At 49.2% G+C, this 16226-nt stretch overlaps 1 protein-coding gene across 1 annotated transcript in view; it reads right to left on the bottom strand.

Moving 5' to 3' along the window:
• LOC134910503 (beta-soluble NSF attachment protein) overlaps positions 1-15635 on the bottom strand; it is a 91401-nt gene extending 75766 nt beyond the window's left edge. Inside the window, exon 1 of the mRNA XM_063918606.1 lies at positions 15407-15635. Within this exon, the coding sequence (XP_063774676.1) occupies positions 15407-15510 (104 nt within the window). The 5' untranslated portion in view covers positions 15511-15635. The remainder of the gene's footprint in view (positions 1-15406) is intronic.
• Between the last annotated feature and the right edge of the window lie 591 nt (positions 15636-16226).

The following is a 16226-nucleotide window of genomic DNA, read 5'->3' as shown; positions in this document are numbered from 1 at the left end:
TTCTTCCCTCTTGTGAAACTAGTAAGCCTAATTTGAAGAATCTGTGAGGTGGGAGATCCTGGAACTCCAGTCTGTAGCCCTGGGATATGAGGTCTATAACCCAGGGATCCTGACAAGAACCTGTCCAGATGTGACTGAAGAATTTTAGCCGGGCTCCCACCTGCCTGTCTTCCAGGCATCGCGGTCCACTGCCATGCGGAAGGTTTTGAGGAAGCAGAGCCTGAGCTCTGTTCCTGTGCACCAGCAGTCGCTGGTTTGCGTGGTTTACCTCTAGCACCTCTGGTGCGGTAGAAGAACCTCTGACCTTGCCGCTAAACTTGGCAGTCTAAAAGGACTGCAACTTGGGTCCTGAGTAGGCCTTCCCAGCTGGCGTAGCTGCAGAAGGTAGATAGGTGGACTTATTGAAACAAAAAAACGGCTGCGCAATATACCAAGGGAAATGTGAGAGCCGATGTGAGTAAGATAAATTTATTAACCATAAGCACAATAAACAATTTTAGAATAAATAAAATATATTATAAAATACAATACATTAATACTTACCCACAGTAGCTCAGGAGATCCATTTGTCGAGTTTGTCACCAGATAAGGTCTCACCTGTGAAAGGCAGGCCTTCCACACCTTTCTTGGAGTCCGCGTCAGCAGTCCACTAACGTAGCCATAATCCCCTGCGTGCCGACATTGCCATAGCTGTAGTGCGTGCATTAAGCAAACCTATCTCTTTAACGGCTTCCACCATAAAGTTCGTAGAGTCTTATATGTGTAGCAGGAGTAAAACAATTTCCTCTTGAGATAAGGTGTCTAACCCCTCAATTAAATTGCCAGACCATTTAGCTATGGCTCTAGTAATCCACCCACATGCTATAGTGGGTCTCTGGGCCACCCCTGCAGCTGTATACAAAGATTTGAGTGTAGTCTCAATCTTACGATCAGCTGTATCCTTTAGGGAGGCTGCACCAGGAACAGGTAGTACTATTTTACGTGAGATCTTGGAGTCTGATGTATCCACTATTGGTGGATTTTCCCATTTTTTCCTAACCTCAGGAGGAAAAGGAAAATATGATAACTGATAATGTCAATTATTATCTTTAAACATAAAGCTATAACTTCAAATACACCTTTATCGTGGGGCCGCTGCGGCCGCTGGATTGAATACACACGCTACGTACTGTGTACGCTATTTGCGTACAGAGTCCTATAGCTTACGGACTTAGCGTACAGGACGCCGCGCCGGGAGTACAAAGTACACACCGCGCGCACACAATAGGATGATAGATTTTAAACCTTGTTAGTGATACAATGTAATGATACGTTTATGCTTTAAACCTTCTGCAGCACGGCACTGTAATGATGATACACTTTAAACCTTGTGCAGCGCTGTCGGTACAAAGTACTCACAGTGCGTACCCTTTACCAAATACACGTTAAAACCTTAAGCAGTTTGTGAATATAATAACCCTCTAACCCCTAGCAGAGAAATGAGGACACAACACCGATATGGGGTAAAACCACAGGGTTCTAAGGCCACTGCGGATTAATTAGACAAAAGGAAATAACAATACAATTTATACACTACAAGCTAACATGATATCTAAACAGAATAATGGCTACAGAGAATGTACATACGTGAGAATTCGTTCGCAAGCGCGTCCTGGACCAGTCCTCCGCTATCAGGTAGAAAGCGTTCAGAGTCTTGTGTGACCAAGCCTGCTGCAAGCTCTATTTATTCACTTCATCCAAAACAATACAATGGTCACTGTAATCCCTTTGTCTATTGGACACAGAGATGTTCATTTACATTACAGGAGAGGTCATAGGTTGATTTGAAAAGGTGGGCGATGTCATTCTCAACAGCTCTTGGGGGTGGTATCCTCTGGATTCCCGCCGCATACATAATACATAGTAAATACAGTTTTATATCTATATTCTACTTCTGCACATAACTATACGCTGCAACATGCGATCTTCCTCTAACCAACACCGGAATGTTTCCCTTAAAATACCCTACAGCTGAATACCAAACACCACCTTGTAACCTTGTTCTGTCCTCTCCTATCCTGTAAAGGTGAATCCCTTTGTTCAGTAACTATTTTAAACAGCTATTTCTTTCTGATGTGGTGCAGGGGGCTATGTGTACAATGTGCACTATTTGGGTTAAATATGAAATGTTTTGATAACAATCTATGCGCTCACAAACACTACCGTAAATGCGCACACCACCCGCAGGAACGCGGGAGCGATCATACGCAAATTGCGAGTATGTGCACGCACGGCAGAATGGGCGCGCGCACAGCGGGCATGCGCCTGGTGTTAGTACAAGGCATATGCATTATGATATTTTTCGACTTTGACATAACCGCCTAGGAATTTGAAATTTCTTATCTGGTTCTTCAAACAGGGTATTTAGTTCTTTGACACTGGAAAAGTGGCTGAGGATTTTTTCTTTATATTAAAATAAGAATTTACTCACCGGTAATTCTATTTCTCATAGTCCGTAGTGGATGCTGGGTACTCCGTAAGGACCATGGGGAATAGACGGGCTCCGCAGGAGACTGGGCACTCTTAAAAGAAAGATTAGGTACTATATCTGGTGTGCACTGGCTGCTCCCTCTATGCCCCTCCTCCAGACCTCAGTTAGGGAAACTGTGCCCGGAAGAGCTGACATTACTAGGAAAGGATTTGGAATCCAGGGTAAGACTCATACCAGCCACACCAATCACACCGTACAACTTGTGATAACTATACCCAGTTAACAGTATGAACAACAACTGAGCCTCATTCAACAGATGGCTCAGAACAATAACCCTATAGTTAAGCAATAACTATATACAAGTATTGCAGAAAGTCCGCACTTGGGACGGGCTCCCAGCATCCACTACGGACTACGAGAAATAGAATTACCGGTGAGTAAATTCTTATTTTCTCTGACGTCCTAGTGGATGCTGGGTACTCCGTAAGGACCATGGGGATTATACCAAAGCTCCCAAACGGGCGGGAGAGTGCGGATGACTCTGCAGCACCGAATGAGCAAACTCAAGGTCCTCCTCAGCCAGGGTATCAAACTTGTAGAATTTTGCAAAAGTGTTTGATCCCGACCAAGTAGCAGCTCGGCAAAGTTGTAAAGCCGAGACCCCTCGGGCAGCCGCCCAAGAAGAGCCCACCTTCCTCGTGGAATGGGCTTTTACTGATTTAGGATGCAGCAGTCCAGCCGCAGAATGTGCAAGTTGAATCGTGCTACAGATCCAGCGAGCAATAGTCTGCTTTGAAGCAGGAGCACCCAGCTTGTTGGGTGCATGCAGGATAAACAGCGAGTCTGCCCTGTCCATATGGAAAATCCGATATGGGCTTTTACAGGACAAAGCCGCCAATTCTGACACACGCCTAGCTGAGGCCAAGGCCAACAGCATGACTACCTTCCACGTGAGATACTTCAACTTCACGGTCTGAAGTGGCTCAAACCAATGTGACTTTAGGAAATCCAACACTACGTTGAGATCCCAAGGTGCCACTGGAGGCACAAAAGGGGGCTGAATATGCAGCACTCCCTTAACAAACGTCTGAACTTCAGGCAGTGAAGCCAGTTCTTTTTGAAAGAAAATAGACAGGGCCGAAATCTGGACTTTAATGGATCCCAATTTTAGGCCCATAGTCACTCCTGACTGTAGGAAGTGCAGAAATCGACCCAGCTGAAATTCTTCTGTTGGGGCCCTCATGGCCTCACACCAAACAACATATTTTTGCCATATGCAGTGATAATGTTTTGCTGTCGCATCCTTCCTAGCTTTTATCAGCGTAGGAATGACTTCAAATGGAATGCCCTTTTCCATTAGGATCCGGCATTCAACCGCCATGCCGTCAAACGCAGCCGCGGTAAGTCTTGGAACAGACAGGGCCCCTGCTGTAGCAGGTCCTGTCGGAGCGGCAGAGGCCAAGGGTCCTCTGAGATCATTTCTTGTAGTTCCGGGTACCAAGTTCTTCTTGGCCAATCCGGAACGAGGAGTATAGTTCTTACTCCTCTCTTTCTTATTATCCTCAGTACCTTTGGTATGAGAGGAAGAGGAGGGAACACATAAACCGACTGGTACACCCACGGTGTCACTAGAGCGTCCACAGCTATCGCCTGAGGGTCCCTTGACCTGGCGCAATATCTTTTTAGCTTTTTGTTGAGGCGGGACGCCATCATGTCCACCTGTGGCCTTTCCCAACGATTTACAATCAGCTGGAAGACTTATGGATGGAGTCCTCACTCTCCCGGGTGGAGGTCGTGCCTGCTGAGGAAGTCTGCTTCCCAGTTGTCCACTCCCGGAATGAACACTGCTGACAGTGCTAGCACGTGATTCTCCGCCCATCGGAGAATCCTTGTGGCTTCTGCCATCGCCATCCTGCTTCTTGTGCCGCCCTGTCGGTTTACATGGGCGACAGCCGTGATGTTGTCTGACTGAATCAGCACCGGATGGTTTTGAAGCAGGGGTTCTGCTTGACTTAGGACATTGTAAATGGCCCTTAGTTCCAGAATATTTATGTGTAGGGAAGTCTCCTGACTCGACCATTGTCCTTGGAAGTTTCTTCCCTGAGTGACTGCCCCCCAACCTCGGAGGCTTGCATCCGTGGTCACCAGGACCCAGTCCTTAATGCCGAATCTGTGGCCCTCGAGAAGGTGAGCACTCTGCAGCCACCACAGCAGAGACACCCTGGCCCTCGGGGACAGGGTGATCAGCCGATGCATCTGAAGATGCGATCCGGACCACTTGTCTAACAGATCCCACTGAAAGATCCTTGCATGGAACCTGCCGAAGGGAATTGCTTCGTAAGAAGCTACCATCTTTCCCAGGACTCGCGTGCAGTGATGCACCGACACCTGTTTTGGTTTCAGGAGGTCTCTGACCAGAGATGACAACTCCTTGGCCTTCTCCTCCGGGAGAAACACCTTCTTCTGTTCTGTGTCCAGAATCATGCCCAAGAACAGCAGACGCGTCATAGGAACCAGCTGCGACTTTGGGATATTCAGAATCCAGCCGTGCTGTTGTAGCACTTCCCGAGATAGTGCTACTCCGACCAACAACTGCTCCTTGGACCTTGCCTTTATAAGGAGATCGTCCAAGTACGGGATAATTATAACTCCCTTCTTTCGAAGGAGTATCATCATTTCGGCCATTACCTTGGTAAATACCCTCGGTGCCGTGGACAGACCAAATGGCAACGTCTGGAATTGGTAATGGCAGTCCTGTACCACAAACCTGAGGTACTCCTGGTGAGGTGGGTAAATGGGGACATGTAGGTAAGCATCCTTGATGTCCAGTGACACCATAAAATCCCCCTCTTCCAGGCTTGCAATAACCGCCCTGAGCGATTCCATTTTGAACTTGAACTTTCTTATATAAGTGTTCAAGGATTTCAAATTTAGAATGGGTCTCACCGAACCGTCTGGTTTCGGTACCACAAACATTGTGGAATAGTAACCCCGTCCCTGTTGAAGGAGGGGAACTTTGATTATCACCTGCTGAAGGTACAGCTTGTGAATTGCCGCCAGTACTACCTCCCTTTCCTTGGGAGTAGCTGGCAAGGCTGATTTGAGGTAACGGCGAGGGGGAGACGCCTCGAACTCCAGCTTGTATCCCTGAGATACCACTTGTAGAACCCAGAGATCCACCTGTGAGCAAACCCACTGGTCGCTGAAGTTCCGGAGATGGGCCCCCACCGCACCTGGCTCCACCTGTGGAGCCCCAGCGTCATGCGGTGGACTTAGTGGAAGCAGGGGAGGATTTTTGTTCCTCGGAACTGGCTGTCTGGTGCAGCTTTTTCCCTCTACCCCTGCCTCTGGGCAGAAAGGACGCGCCTCTGACCCGCTTGCCTTTCGGAGGCCGAAAGGACTGTACTTGATAATACGGTGCTTTCTTAGGCTGTGAGGGAACCTGAGGTAAAAAAGTCGACTTTCCAGCTGTTGCTGTGGATACGAGGTCCGAGAGACCGTCCCCAAACAATTCCTCACCTTTATAAGGCAAAACTTCCATGTGCCTTTTAGAATCAGCATCACCTGTCCACTGCCGAGTTCATAATACTCTCCTGGCAGAAATGGACATTGCATTAATTCTAGATGCCAGCCGGCAAATGTCCCTCTGTGCATCCCTCATATATAAGACTACGTCTTTAATATGCTCTATGGTTAGCAAAATAGTATCCCTGTCAAGGGAATCAATGTTATCTGACAGGGAATTAGACCATGCTGCTGCAGCACTACACATCCATGCTGAAGCAATAGCAGGTCTCAGTATAGTACCTGAGTGTGTATACACAGACTTCAGGATAGCCTCCTGCTTTCTATCTGCAGGCTCCTTTAAGGCGGCCGTATCCTGAGACGGCAGTGCCACCTTTTTTGATAAGCGTGTGAGCGCCTTGTCCACCCTAGGGGATGTTTCCCAACGCAACCTTTCCGTTGGCGGGAAAGGGTACGCCATTAGTAACCTCTTAGAAATCACTAATTTCTTATCTGGGGAACACCACGCTTCTTCACACAATTCATTTAACTCATCAGATGGGGGAAAAGTCACTGGCTGCTTTTTCTCCCCAAACATAATACCCTTTTTAGTGGTAACCGGGTTAATGTCAGAAATGTGCAACACATTTTTCATTGCCGTAATCATGCATCGGATGGCCCTTGTGGATTGTACATTTGTCTCATCCTCGTCTACACTGGAGTCAGACTCCGTGTCGACATCTGTGTCTGCCATCTGAGGTAGCGGGCGTTTTTGAGCCCCTGATGGCCTCCGAGACGCTTGGGCAGGCGCGGGCGGAGATGCCGGCTGTCCCAAAGCTGTTACGTCATCGAACCTTTTATGCAAGGAGTTGACACTGTCGGTTAATACCTTCCACATATCCATCCACTCTGGTGTCGGCCCCACAGGGGGCGACATCACACTTATCGGCTCCTGCTCCACCTCCACGTAAGCGCCCTCATCAAACATGTCGACACAGCCGTACCGACACACCGCACACACACACAGGGAATGCTCTGACTGAGGACAGGACCCCACAAAGTCCTTTGGGGAGACAGAGAGAGAGTATGCCAGCACACACCAGAGCGCTATATAACAGAGGGATTTACACTAATACAAAGTGAATTTTTCCCCCAATAGCTGCTTATATCACCTTATTGCACCTAAATTTATGTGCCCCCCCTCTCTTTTTTACCCTTCTCGTAGTGTATACTGCAGGGGAGAGCCTGGGGAGCGTCCTTCCAGCGGAGCTGTGAAGAGAAAATGGCGCTGGCTGTGCTGAGGAAGATAGCCCCGCCCCTTCAGCGGCGGACTTCTCCTGCTTTTTTTATAATATTTATGGCGGGGGATTAGGCACATATACAGTTTATAACTGTATTATGTGCATTTTGCCAAAAAGGTATACATATTGCAGCCCAGGGCGCCCCCCCCAGCGCCCTGCACCCACCAGTGACCGGAGCGTGTGATGTGCTGTGGGAGCAATGGCGCACAGCTGCAGTGCTGTGCGCTACCTTATTGAAGACCGGAGTCTTCAGCCGCCGATTTTCTCCTGGTTCTTCCGTCTTCTGGCTCTGCAAGGGGGACGGCGGCGCGGCTCCGGGAACGGACGATCGAGGTCGGGCCCTGTGTTCGATCCCTCTGGAGCTAATGGTGTCCAGTAGCCTTAGAAGCACAAGCTAGCTGCAAGCAGGTAGGTTTGCTTCTCTCCCTTCAGTCCCTCGTAGCAGTGAGTCTGTTGCCAGCAGATCTCACTGAAAATAAAAAACCTAACAAATACTTTCTTTTCTAGTAAGCTCAGGAGAGCCCACTAGATGCATCCAGCTCTGGCCGGGCACAGATTCTAACTGAGGTCTGGAGGAGGGGCATAGAGGGAGGAGCCAGTGCACACCAGATATAGTACCTAATCTTTCTTTTAAGAGTGCCCAGTCTCCTGCGGAGCCCGTCTATTCCCCATGGTGCTTACGGAGTACCCAGCATCCACTAGGACGTCAGAGAAAGTAAGATGCCTCACACTCCTCTGTCACCTTATCAGGAATGTTTAGGACTTCTCTGATAGAGTACCCTTCCCTACCTCTATGTCCACCTCACCTTCCTCCATTATAATGTGGTACATGGTTATGGCAATGCTCACTCCTGGTATATTGTGGTATCCGGCTATTGCAATGCTCACTCCTGGTATATTGTGAAACCCGGCTATGGCAATGCTCACTCCTGGTATACTGTGGTACCCGGCTATGGCAATGCTTACTCCTGGTATATTGTGAAACCCGGCTATGGCAATGCTCACTCCTGCGATATTGTGGTACCCGGCTATGGCAATGCTCACTCCTGGTATATTGTGAAACCCGGCTATGGCAATGCTCACTCCTGGTATACTGTGGTACCCGGCTATGGCAATGCTTACTCCTGGTATATTGTGAAACCCGGCTATGGCAATGCTCACTCCTGCGATATTGTGGTACCCGGCTATGGCAATGCTCACTCCTGGTATAATGTGGTACCTAGCTATGGAAATGCTCACTCCTGGTATACTGTGGTATCCGGCTATGGCAATGCTCACTCCTGGTATATTGTGGTACCCAGCTTTGGCAATGCTCACCTATGGTATAATGTGGAACAAAGCTATGGCAATGCTCACTTCTGGTATATTGTGGTACCCGGCTATAGCAATGCTCACTCCTGGTATGTTGTGGTACCCAGCTATGGCAATGCTCATTCCTGGTATGTTGTGGTACCCGGCTATGGCAATGCTCACTCCTGGTATAATGTGGAACGAAGCTATGGCAATGCTCACTCCTGGTATATTGTGGTACCCGGCTATGGCAATGCTCATTCCTGGTATGTTGTGGTACCCGGCTATGGCAATGCCCACTCCTGGTATAATGTGGAACGAAGCTATGGCAATGCTCACTACTGGTATAATGTGGTACCAGTGGCGGAACAAGCAAGCGGTGGGCCCAGGTGCAACAAAATGCTTTGGGCCCCCCCCCCCCCCCCCATCCCATCCAAGTCCACCCCATGGGCAGTGCGCGCCGTAGGCGCGCGCAAAAATACATAGTGGCGTGGCTTCGTGGGGAAGGGGTGTGTCCACAAAATAATACCAATTCATAAAACGGTGCACAGTAGTCTCCATTCTTTAAATTACGCCGCACAGTAGCACCACTACACCAGGTAGAGACCCTTTTACTCCTTACAGCGAACAGATTCCCCTTTTTACACATAACGGCAGACAGTGTGCACTTTTTACACATAACGGCAGACAGCGTGCCCTCGTTACACATAGCGGCAGACAGCGTGCACTTTTTACACATTACGGCAGACAGCGTCCCCATTTTACACATTACGGCAGACACCATACACTTTTACACATAACGGCAGATAGCGTGCCCTTTTTACACATTACGGCAGGCAGATTCTACCTTTTTACACATAGCGGCAGGCAGATTCCCCATTTTTATACATAGCGGCAGGCAGATTCCCCATTTTTACACATTGCGGCAGGCAGATTCCCCATTTTTACACATTGCGGCAGGCAGATTCCCCATTTTTACATTGCGGCAGGCAGATTCCCCATTTTTATACATAGCGGCAGGCAGTCCCCCCTTTTTACACATTGCGGCAGGCAGTCCCAACAAATAAAAAAAGAAAGAAAGAAAGAAAGAAAGAAAGAAAGAAAGAAAGAAAGAAAGAAAGAAAGAAAGAAAGAAAGATTATACTTACCCTCTCTGTTGGCTCAGGCTCCTCGGTGCAGCTTCCCGGGCAGTAGAGAAGAAGGAGGAGGGAGGTGAAGGAGGGAGCCGCAGCAGCGCTGTGTTACTGGTGGAGGCGCTGCTGCTGCCCCTCTGCTTCCCTATAGGCTGTTCTCAGAGACAGCCTATAGTGAAGCAGAGGAGCAGCAGCAGCAGCGCCTCCACCAGTAACAAAGCGCTGCTGAGGCTCTCTCCTTCACTGAGAGACTGTGACCTGTTTGTATATGAGGGAGGGAGGGACGGACCCTCCTCCCTCCTTTGTGTGCGGGTGGCCAGAATCGTTCCTTATGACGGGCGGGTCACGGGAGCGCTGGTGTGCGGCTGCGGCATGACATACAATGAGTCATTGTGACTCATTCATGTAATGCCGGCCGGCGGCTGTGGGCCCTTGAGTGCGGCGGGGCCCCAGTGCAATGCACTGCCTGCCCCGCCAGTAGTTCCGCCCCTGTGTGGTACCCAGCTATGGCAATGCTAACTCCTGGTATAAAGAAATTTATGGTAAGACTTACCATTGTTAAATGGTAAGTCTGCGAGGTGCAATGGATTCCACAGGCAATAACATTGGGGTGTAGAGTTGGATCTTGATCCAAGGCACCAACAGGCTAAAGCTTTGACTGTTCCCAGGATGCACTGCACCGCCTCCTCTATAGCCCCGCCTCCAGGCACTGGAGCTCAGTTTTGTTAATCAGTCCAATGCAGTATCAGGTAAGAAAGACGGTAGATGTTAGTCACATAGACCCACATTCTCACGACAGGAGACGGGACAAGCAGCTAATGCCATACAAACCCAAAGAAGCCAAGTGCGTCAGGGTGGGCGCCCTGTGGAAACCAGTGTACCTCGCAGAAAGAGATTTAACAATGGTAAGTCTTACCATAAATCTCCTTCTCTGCAGCGGGGTACACTGGTATTCCACAGGGAATAACATCGGGATGTCCTAAAGCAGTTCCTCATGGGAGGGGACGTATTGTAGCGGGCACAAGAACATGCCGTCCAAAGGAAACACACTGGGAGGCGGAAGTATCAAAGGCATAGAACCTGATAAACGTGTTCACTGAGGACCACGCGCCACGGCAGGCCGCCCAAGAAGGTCCAACAGACCGAGTAGGATGGGACTTGATAGTAGCAGGAGCTGGGAGTCCAGCCTGCACATAAGCTTGTGCAATCACCATTCTAATCCATCTGGCCAAGGTCTGCTTATTCACAGCCAAGCCAAACCAAAAAGTACAAAAAGAGAATCTGATCTCCTGATAGAGGCAGTCCTTTCTACATATATATGGAGAGCCTGTACCATATCCAAAGACCGCTCTTTGGAAGACAAACCAGGAGAGATAAAGGCCGGAACCACAATCTCTTGGTTAAGGTGGAAATATGACACCACCTTAGGTAGATAAGCCGACACCATGAGGCCTAGTACTTGCATCGCCGAGTGTACTGACACTCTTTGGCGAGAGAGGAAGCATCTGATTCTGGCCTGAAGTTTCAGGACCTTCCCTGGAGACAAGAACAACCGTTGGTTGTGTGTGTCTAGTAACGCCCCCAGGTGCACCATGCTCTGAGCAGGGACCAGTGAGGATTTCTCCCAGTTGATGAGCCACCCGTGGGCTTGTAAGAATTGGACCGTCCATTCCAGATGACGGAAGAGAACCTCTGGGGAGGAGTTCCCCAGGATCAACAAGTCATCCAGATACGGCAGGATCCTGATACCCTAACCGCAACGAAGGGCCGTCATGACCACCATGACCTTGGTGAAGATGCGAGGAGCCGTAGTCAGTCCGAAAGGCAAGGCTTGGAACTGATAATGAAGGTTGCCAATAGCAAACCGTAGATATTGCTGATGCAACATGGCAATAGGTATGTGTAGGTAAGCATCCTGTATATCCAGGGATACCATATAGTCCTTGGGTTTCATAGCAGGTACAATAGAGTGCAGAGTTTCCATATGGAATTTGGACACCCTCACAAATTTGTTCAAAGATTTGAGGTTGAGTGTAGGCCGGGAGGATCCGTTCGGCTTCGGAACTAGAAACAGCATCGAACAGTATCCCCTGCCTCTCTGAGACAGAGGTACCGGCATTATCACTCATGTATCCAGGAGGGATTGGACAACCAAATGTAGAGTTTGTGCTTTTATCGGATCCGTAGGGACAACCGTTGAGCAAAACTGGCCAGGGGGACGTCTCTTGAAAGAGATTGCTTACCCGTGAGAGACCACTTCCTGCACCCAGGCGTCCAAAGTGGTCTTTACCCATACCTGGGCGAACTGCAGAAATCGTCCTCCCACCCTGGGGTCCCCAGGGGGAGGCCCGCCCCGTCATGTAGCAGGCTTGTCCGGTTTGGAAGCGGGCTGACGGGCGGCCTAAGAATGTTTAGGTTTGGGCTTAGAGGACTTGGAAGTGCAAGCCTGTCTCGGGTACGCCTGACCCTTTGCTTTACCTGGTGGGTGGAAAGAACAAAAAGCAGTACTCTTAGCCGTCGGAACCGAAGGATTAGTACTTGGGAGAAATGCAGTCTTGGCCGAAGCCAAGTCGGTCACAATCTTGTTCAGATCATCTCCATATAGTATATCTCCCTTAAAAGGGAGTACCTCCAAGGTCTTCATAAGAGTCCAGGTCCACAGACCAGGACCGTAATCAAAGAATACGGCGATCCAGGATAGACGTAGTAGATGCCTTGGCCGCCATAACGCCTGCATCAGGGGCCGCCTCCTGAATATAGTGGGAGGCTGTGGTAATATAGGACAGATACTGTCCTCAATTGCTTGAACCCATGCTTCAAAGCCAGCCAAGAGGCTGCCATAGTGGGTATATGCACAGCACCTTCAAGCAACACTCCACACGCTTATCCGTCGGTTCCTTCAAAGAGGTGACGGTGGTGACAGGCAGCATAGATGACACCACAAGACATGCGAGTCCACTGGTGGCGGGATTTCCCACTTGTTACTCAACTCTGCAGAGATATGATAACCAGCTAGCATCTTTTTAGACAGGGAAAAATTCTTTCCTGGAGAAGACCAGGATTCCTGATGTATGTCAATTAAATGGTCAGAATGTGGTAAAACTAATTTAGTAATCCTCTGACGTTTGAACTTATCAGGTTTCTTAGACGTATCAGGAGGGTCAACATCATCATCAATCTGAGGAAGCAGCTTGATAGTCTCCACTAGGTCAGGAACATCAACCTGTGTTTTAGAATCTTCATCAGAAGCAGCGGTATAAGCATCTGATGGATCAGTATATTCCCCTTCCGAATCGGAAGAATCATCCGAAATATTAGTGGATTGTGAGGAAGAAATGGCCCGCTTAGATGACCCTTTGGTCCCAGTAGGGCGAGGGTTAGGTTTTTGTTTAACCAATGACTGATTTAATTGCTGTAACTGGGTTGACAGAGTATCCGCTCATGGTGGATTAACTACAGGGACAATATGTGGCTGTAATGGCACAGGAGGTCCCACAGAGGGCGTAAGTCTTGTTACAAGCGTAGTCAGCATATTTGAAAATGCAGCCCAAGGTGGATCTGCCACAGGTCCTGCGGGCTGACTAGGGGGTGTAGAACACCAAGTACCTGAACCCTCAGCAGAAATCATTTCCTCAGGTAAATCTGCGGCGCCAGCACTGTATGATGCAGGAGCATCTGCGGATTTCACGCCCTGTATAGCAACATTATTGGGAATGTAGCCTTAGGGCGTATCAGTACAATTTAGCCAGACAAACACAATACCTGACAAAAATCCCCTAAGATATGTGACCGCAATTGCAGAGCACAAATAGAGGATTTAAGTGGTATGAGGTGACTGAAACACACAGTGAAAAATACAAAACTGTACATCCTGTGGAACACTATATGGTATATGAGACCCTGATGCACTTAGACCCACAGTGCACAGAATATAGTGATAGCAATATCTGTGATACACAGAATAGAATCCACACAGCAGCTATAGGCACACACAGTCACAATGCAGAAATTATTACATATAAAAAATAAAACTGCACTGAACTAGTAATACAACATATAGAAATGTATGTATACAGATATAACAATGCACAGTAAACACTGGCTGTAGATCACAGAATACTTGTACTGAATATTCATATAGCAGTACACTTGTTCTTAACCAACGCTGTCTAATCGACATGTAGAATACTTAATTGCTCTGTAAATGCACAGCGCTGATTAGACAGGCGGCTTTACAGAGGAGACAGTGCCCAGCAGTCCCAGGATCAGCGCAACTCTGTGAAATGGCGCCCAAACGCTGACTGGGAGTGAGGGAGAGAGAGAGATGCAGCTCCAGGGCGGGAACACCTGCTGTAGATGGTGCCTGGAGCTGGCAGAGGGGCTACAGGTCAGCGCCTTATCCCCTCTGCTGGACTTCACCACCGGGTACTATGCAGCCTATAATAAACGGATTGTAGTAAATTCGACCTGTGCTCCTTGCCCTGGTGGATATAGTGGGGTCCCTGCACGGCCACAGTGTCCACGCCAGCGGCGTGGTCCGTCTCCTGGGACCGCGACCGTATTGCGATTTTGGCGGGTCCCACCTGGGGGACTCTCTTACCTCCTCCCTGAAGTGCGGCCACGCAATCCAGGAGAGCAGCAGCAGTGAGGTGTGCCTGATGACTGGAGCGCCTCCGCTGCAAGTACCCGGCAACCAGTGCGCGGGAGTATGCAGCGCCACTGGGGGAGGTGATGGAGCCGCAGCACAGAATGTCAGCATAACATACAGTACACAGCATCTAGTGCCTGTGCTGCGACACTTGAAGTCTTCTTTTTTCTTAAAAAGCTCTTATTAGGGTTACCTAGCGCAGCCCCACCTGTTAGCTGCCTGCACTACAGGCACCAACTGACAAACTGAGCTCCAGTGCCTGGAGGCGGGGATATAGAGGAGGCGGTGCAGTGCATCCTGGGAACAGTCAAAGCTTTAGCTTGTTAGTGCCTCGGATCAAGATCCAACTCTATACCCCGATGTTATTCCCTGTAGAATACCAGTGTACCCCGCCGCAGAAAATGTGGTACCGGCTATGGCAATGCTCACTTCTGGTATATTGTGGTACCCAGCTGTGGCAATGCTCACTCCTGGTATAATGTGGTACCGGCTATGGCAATGCTCACTCCTGGTATATTGTGGTACCCAGCTATGGCAATGCTCACTCCTGGTATAATGTGGTACCGGCTATGGCAATGCTCACTCCTGGTATATTGTGGTACCCAGCTATGGCAATTATCACTCCTGGTATATTGTGGTACCCAGCTATGGCAATTATCACTCTTGCTATATTGTGGTACCCAGCTATGGCAATGCTCACTCTTAGTATATTGTGGTACCCGGCTATGGCAATGCTCACTCCTGGTATACTGTGGTACCCAGCTATGGCAATGCTCAGTCCTGGAATATTGTGGTACCCAGCTATGGCAATGCTCACTCCTGGTATACTGTGGTACCCAGCTATGGCAATGCTCAGTCCTGGAATATTGTGGTACCCAGCTATGGCAATGCTCACTCCTGGTATATTGTGGTGCCTGGCTATGGCAATGCTCACTCCTGGGGTACAGTACTAGTGGTGATGGGGATGTAAAGGCCTGCGCCTGTCTCCCAGGTCCACCACTCCCATCCCCCCTCCTCCAAGATGACATCCCATGTCTCCCCACCATCCCCGTGCTCTCACCCGAAGAGACCCCGCAGGAAGGAGTGCGAGGACTTCACCCTCTTCTCGGCGTCCGCCATCAGCTGCACGGCTTCGCGCTCTTTGCCGGAGTTGTCCATGGCCATTGTGAAGAGAATTCCGGGCACCGTCCAGCCTAGACCGTCACCGCTCTTCCCTAGCTCCTGCAGCAGTAACACAGGCGCTGACCCCAGCCGGCGCCCGTCTCCGTCTATGACAGCCGCATGGCGTATAGGGAGATGTAGTCTTTACCACCATCGCAGGACAGTGGCTGAGGCAGCCATGATTACTGAGGGCAAGCCCCACTCAGCGGCATACAGCTCACTAGCAGGTACTAAATAAATACGAAATTATGTTCTTCCCATGCAAACAAGTGGAACAGAATTTTAATTCATTTTTAAATAAATGTACTCATATAAATAAAATTTCTCCTACGTCCTAGAGGATGCTGGGGACTCCGTAGGGACCATGGGGTATAGACGGGATCCGCAGGAGACATGGGCACACTATAAGACTTTGAATGGGTGTGAACTGGCTCCTCCCTCTATGCCCCTCCTCCAGACCTCAGTTAGACTCTGTGCCCAGGAGTGACTGGACACACACTAGGGGAGCTCTACAGAGTTTCTCTAAAGACTTTATTGCATACTTGCCTACCTGACCCTCTCCATGAGGGAGAAAATACTCTGTTCCTGGACTTCCCTGGTAATGTATGATTGCCATCACCTGTGGTGAAACACCTTTCTTATCAATTACCTAGCTCACCACAGGTGATGGCAATCATACATTACCAGGAAAGTCCAGGAACAGAGCATTTTCTCCCTCA

The sequence above is a fragment of the Pseudophryne corroboree genome, chromosome 4, assembly GCF_028390025.1.
Source record: "Pseudophryne corroboree isolate aPseCor3 chromosome 4, aPseCor3.hap2, whole genome shotgun sequence".
Taxonomy (NCBI): Eukaryota; Metazoa; Chordata; class Amphibia; order Anura; family Myobatrachidae; genus Pseudophryne; species Pseudophryne corroboree.
Note: the sequence above shows the minus strand (reverse complement) of the source record. Positions and strands in the feature narration are given on the sequence as shown.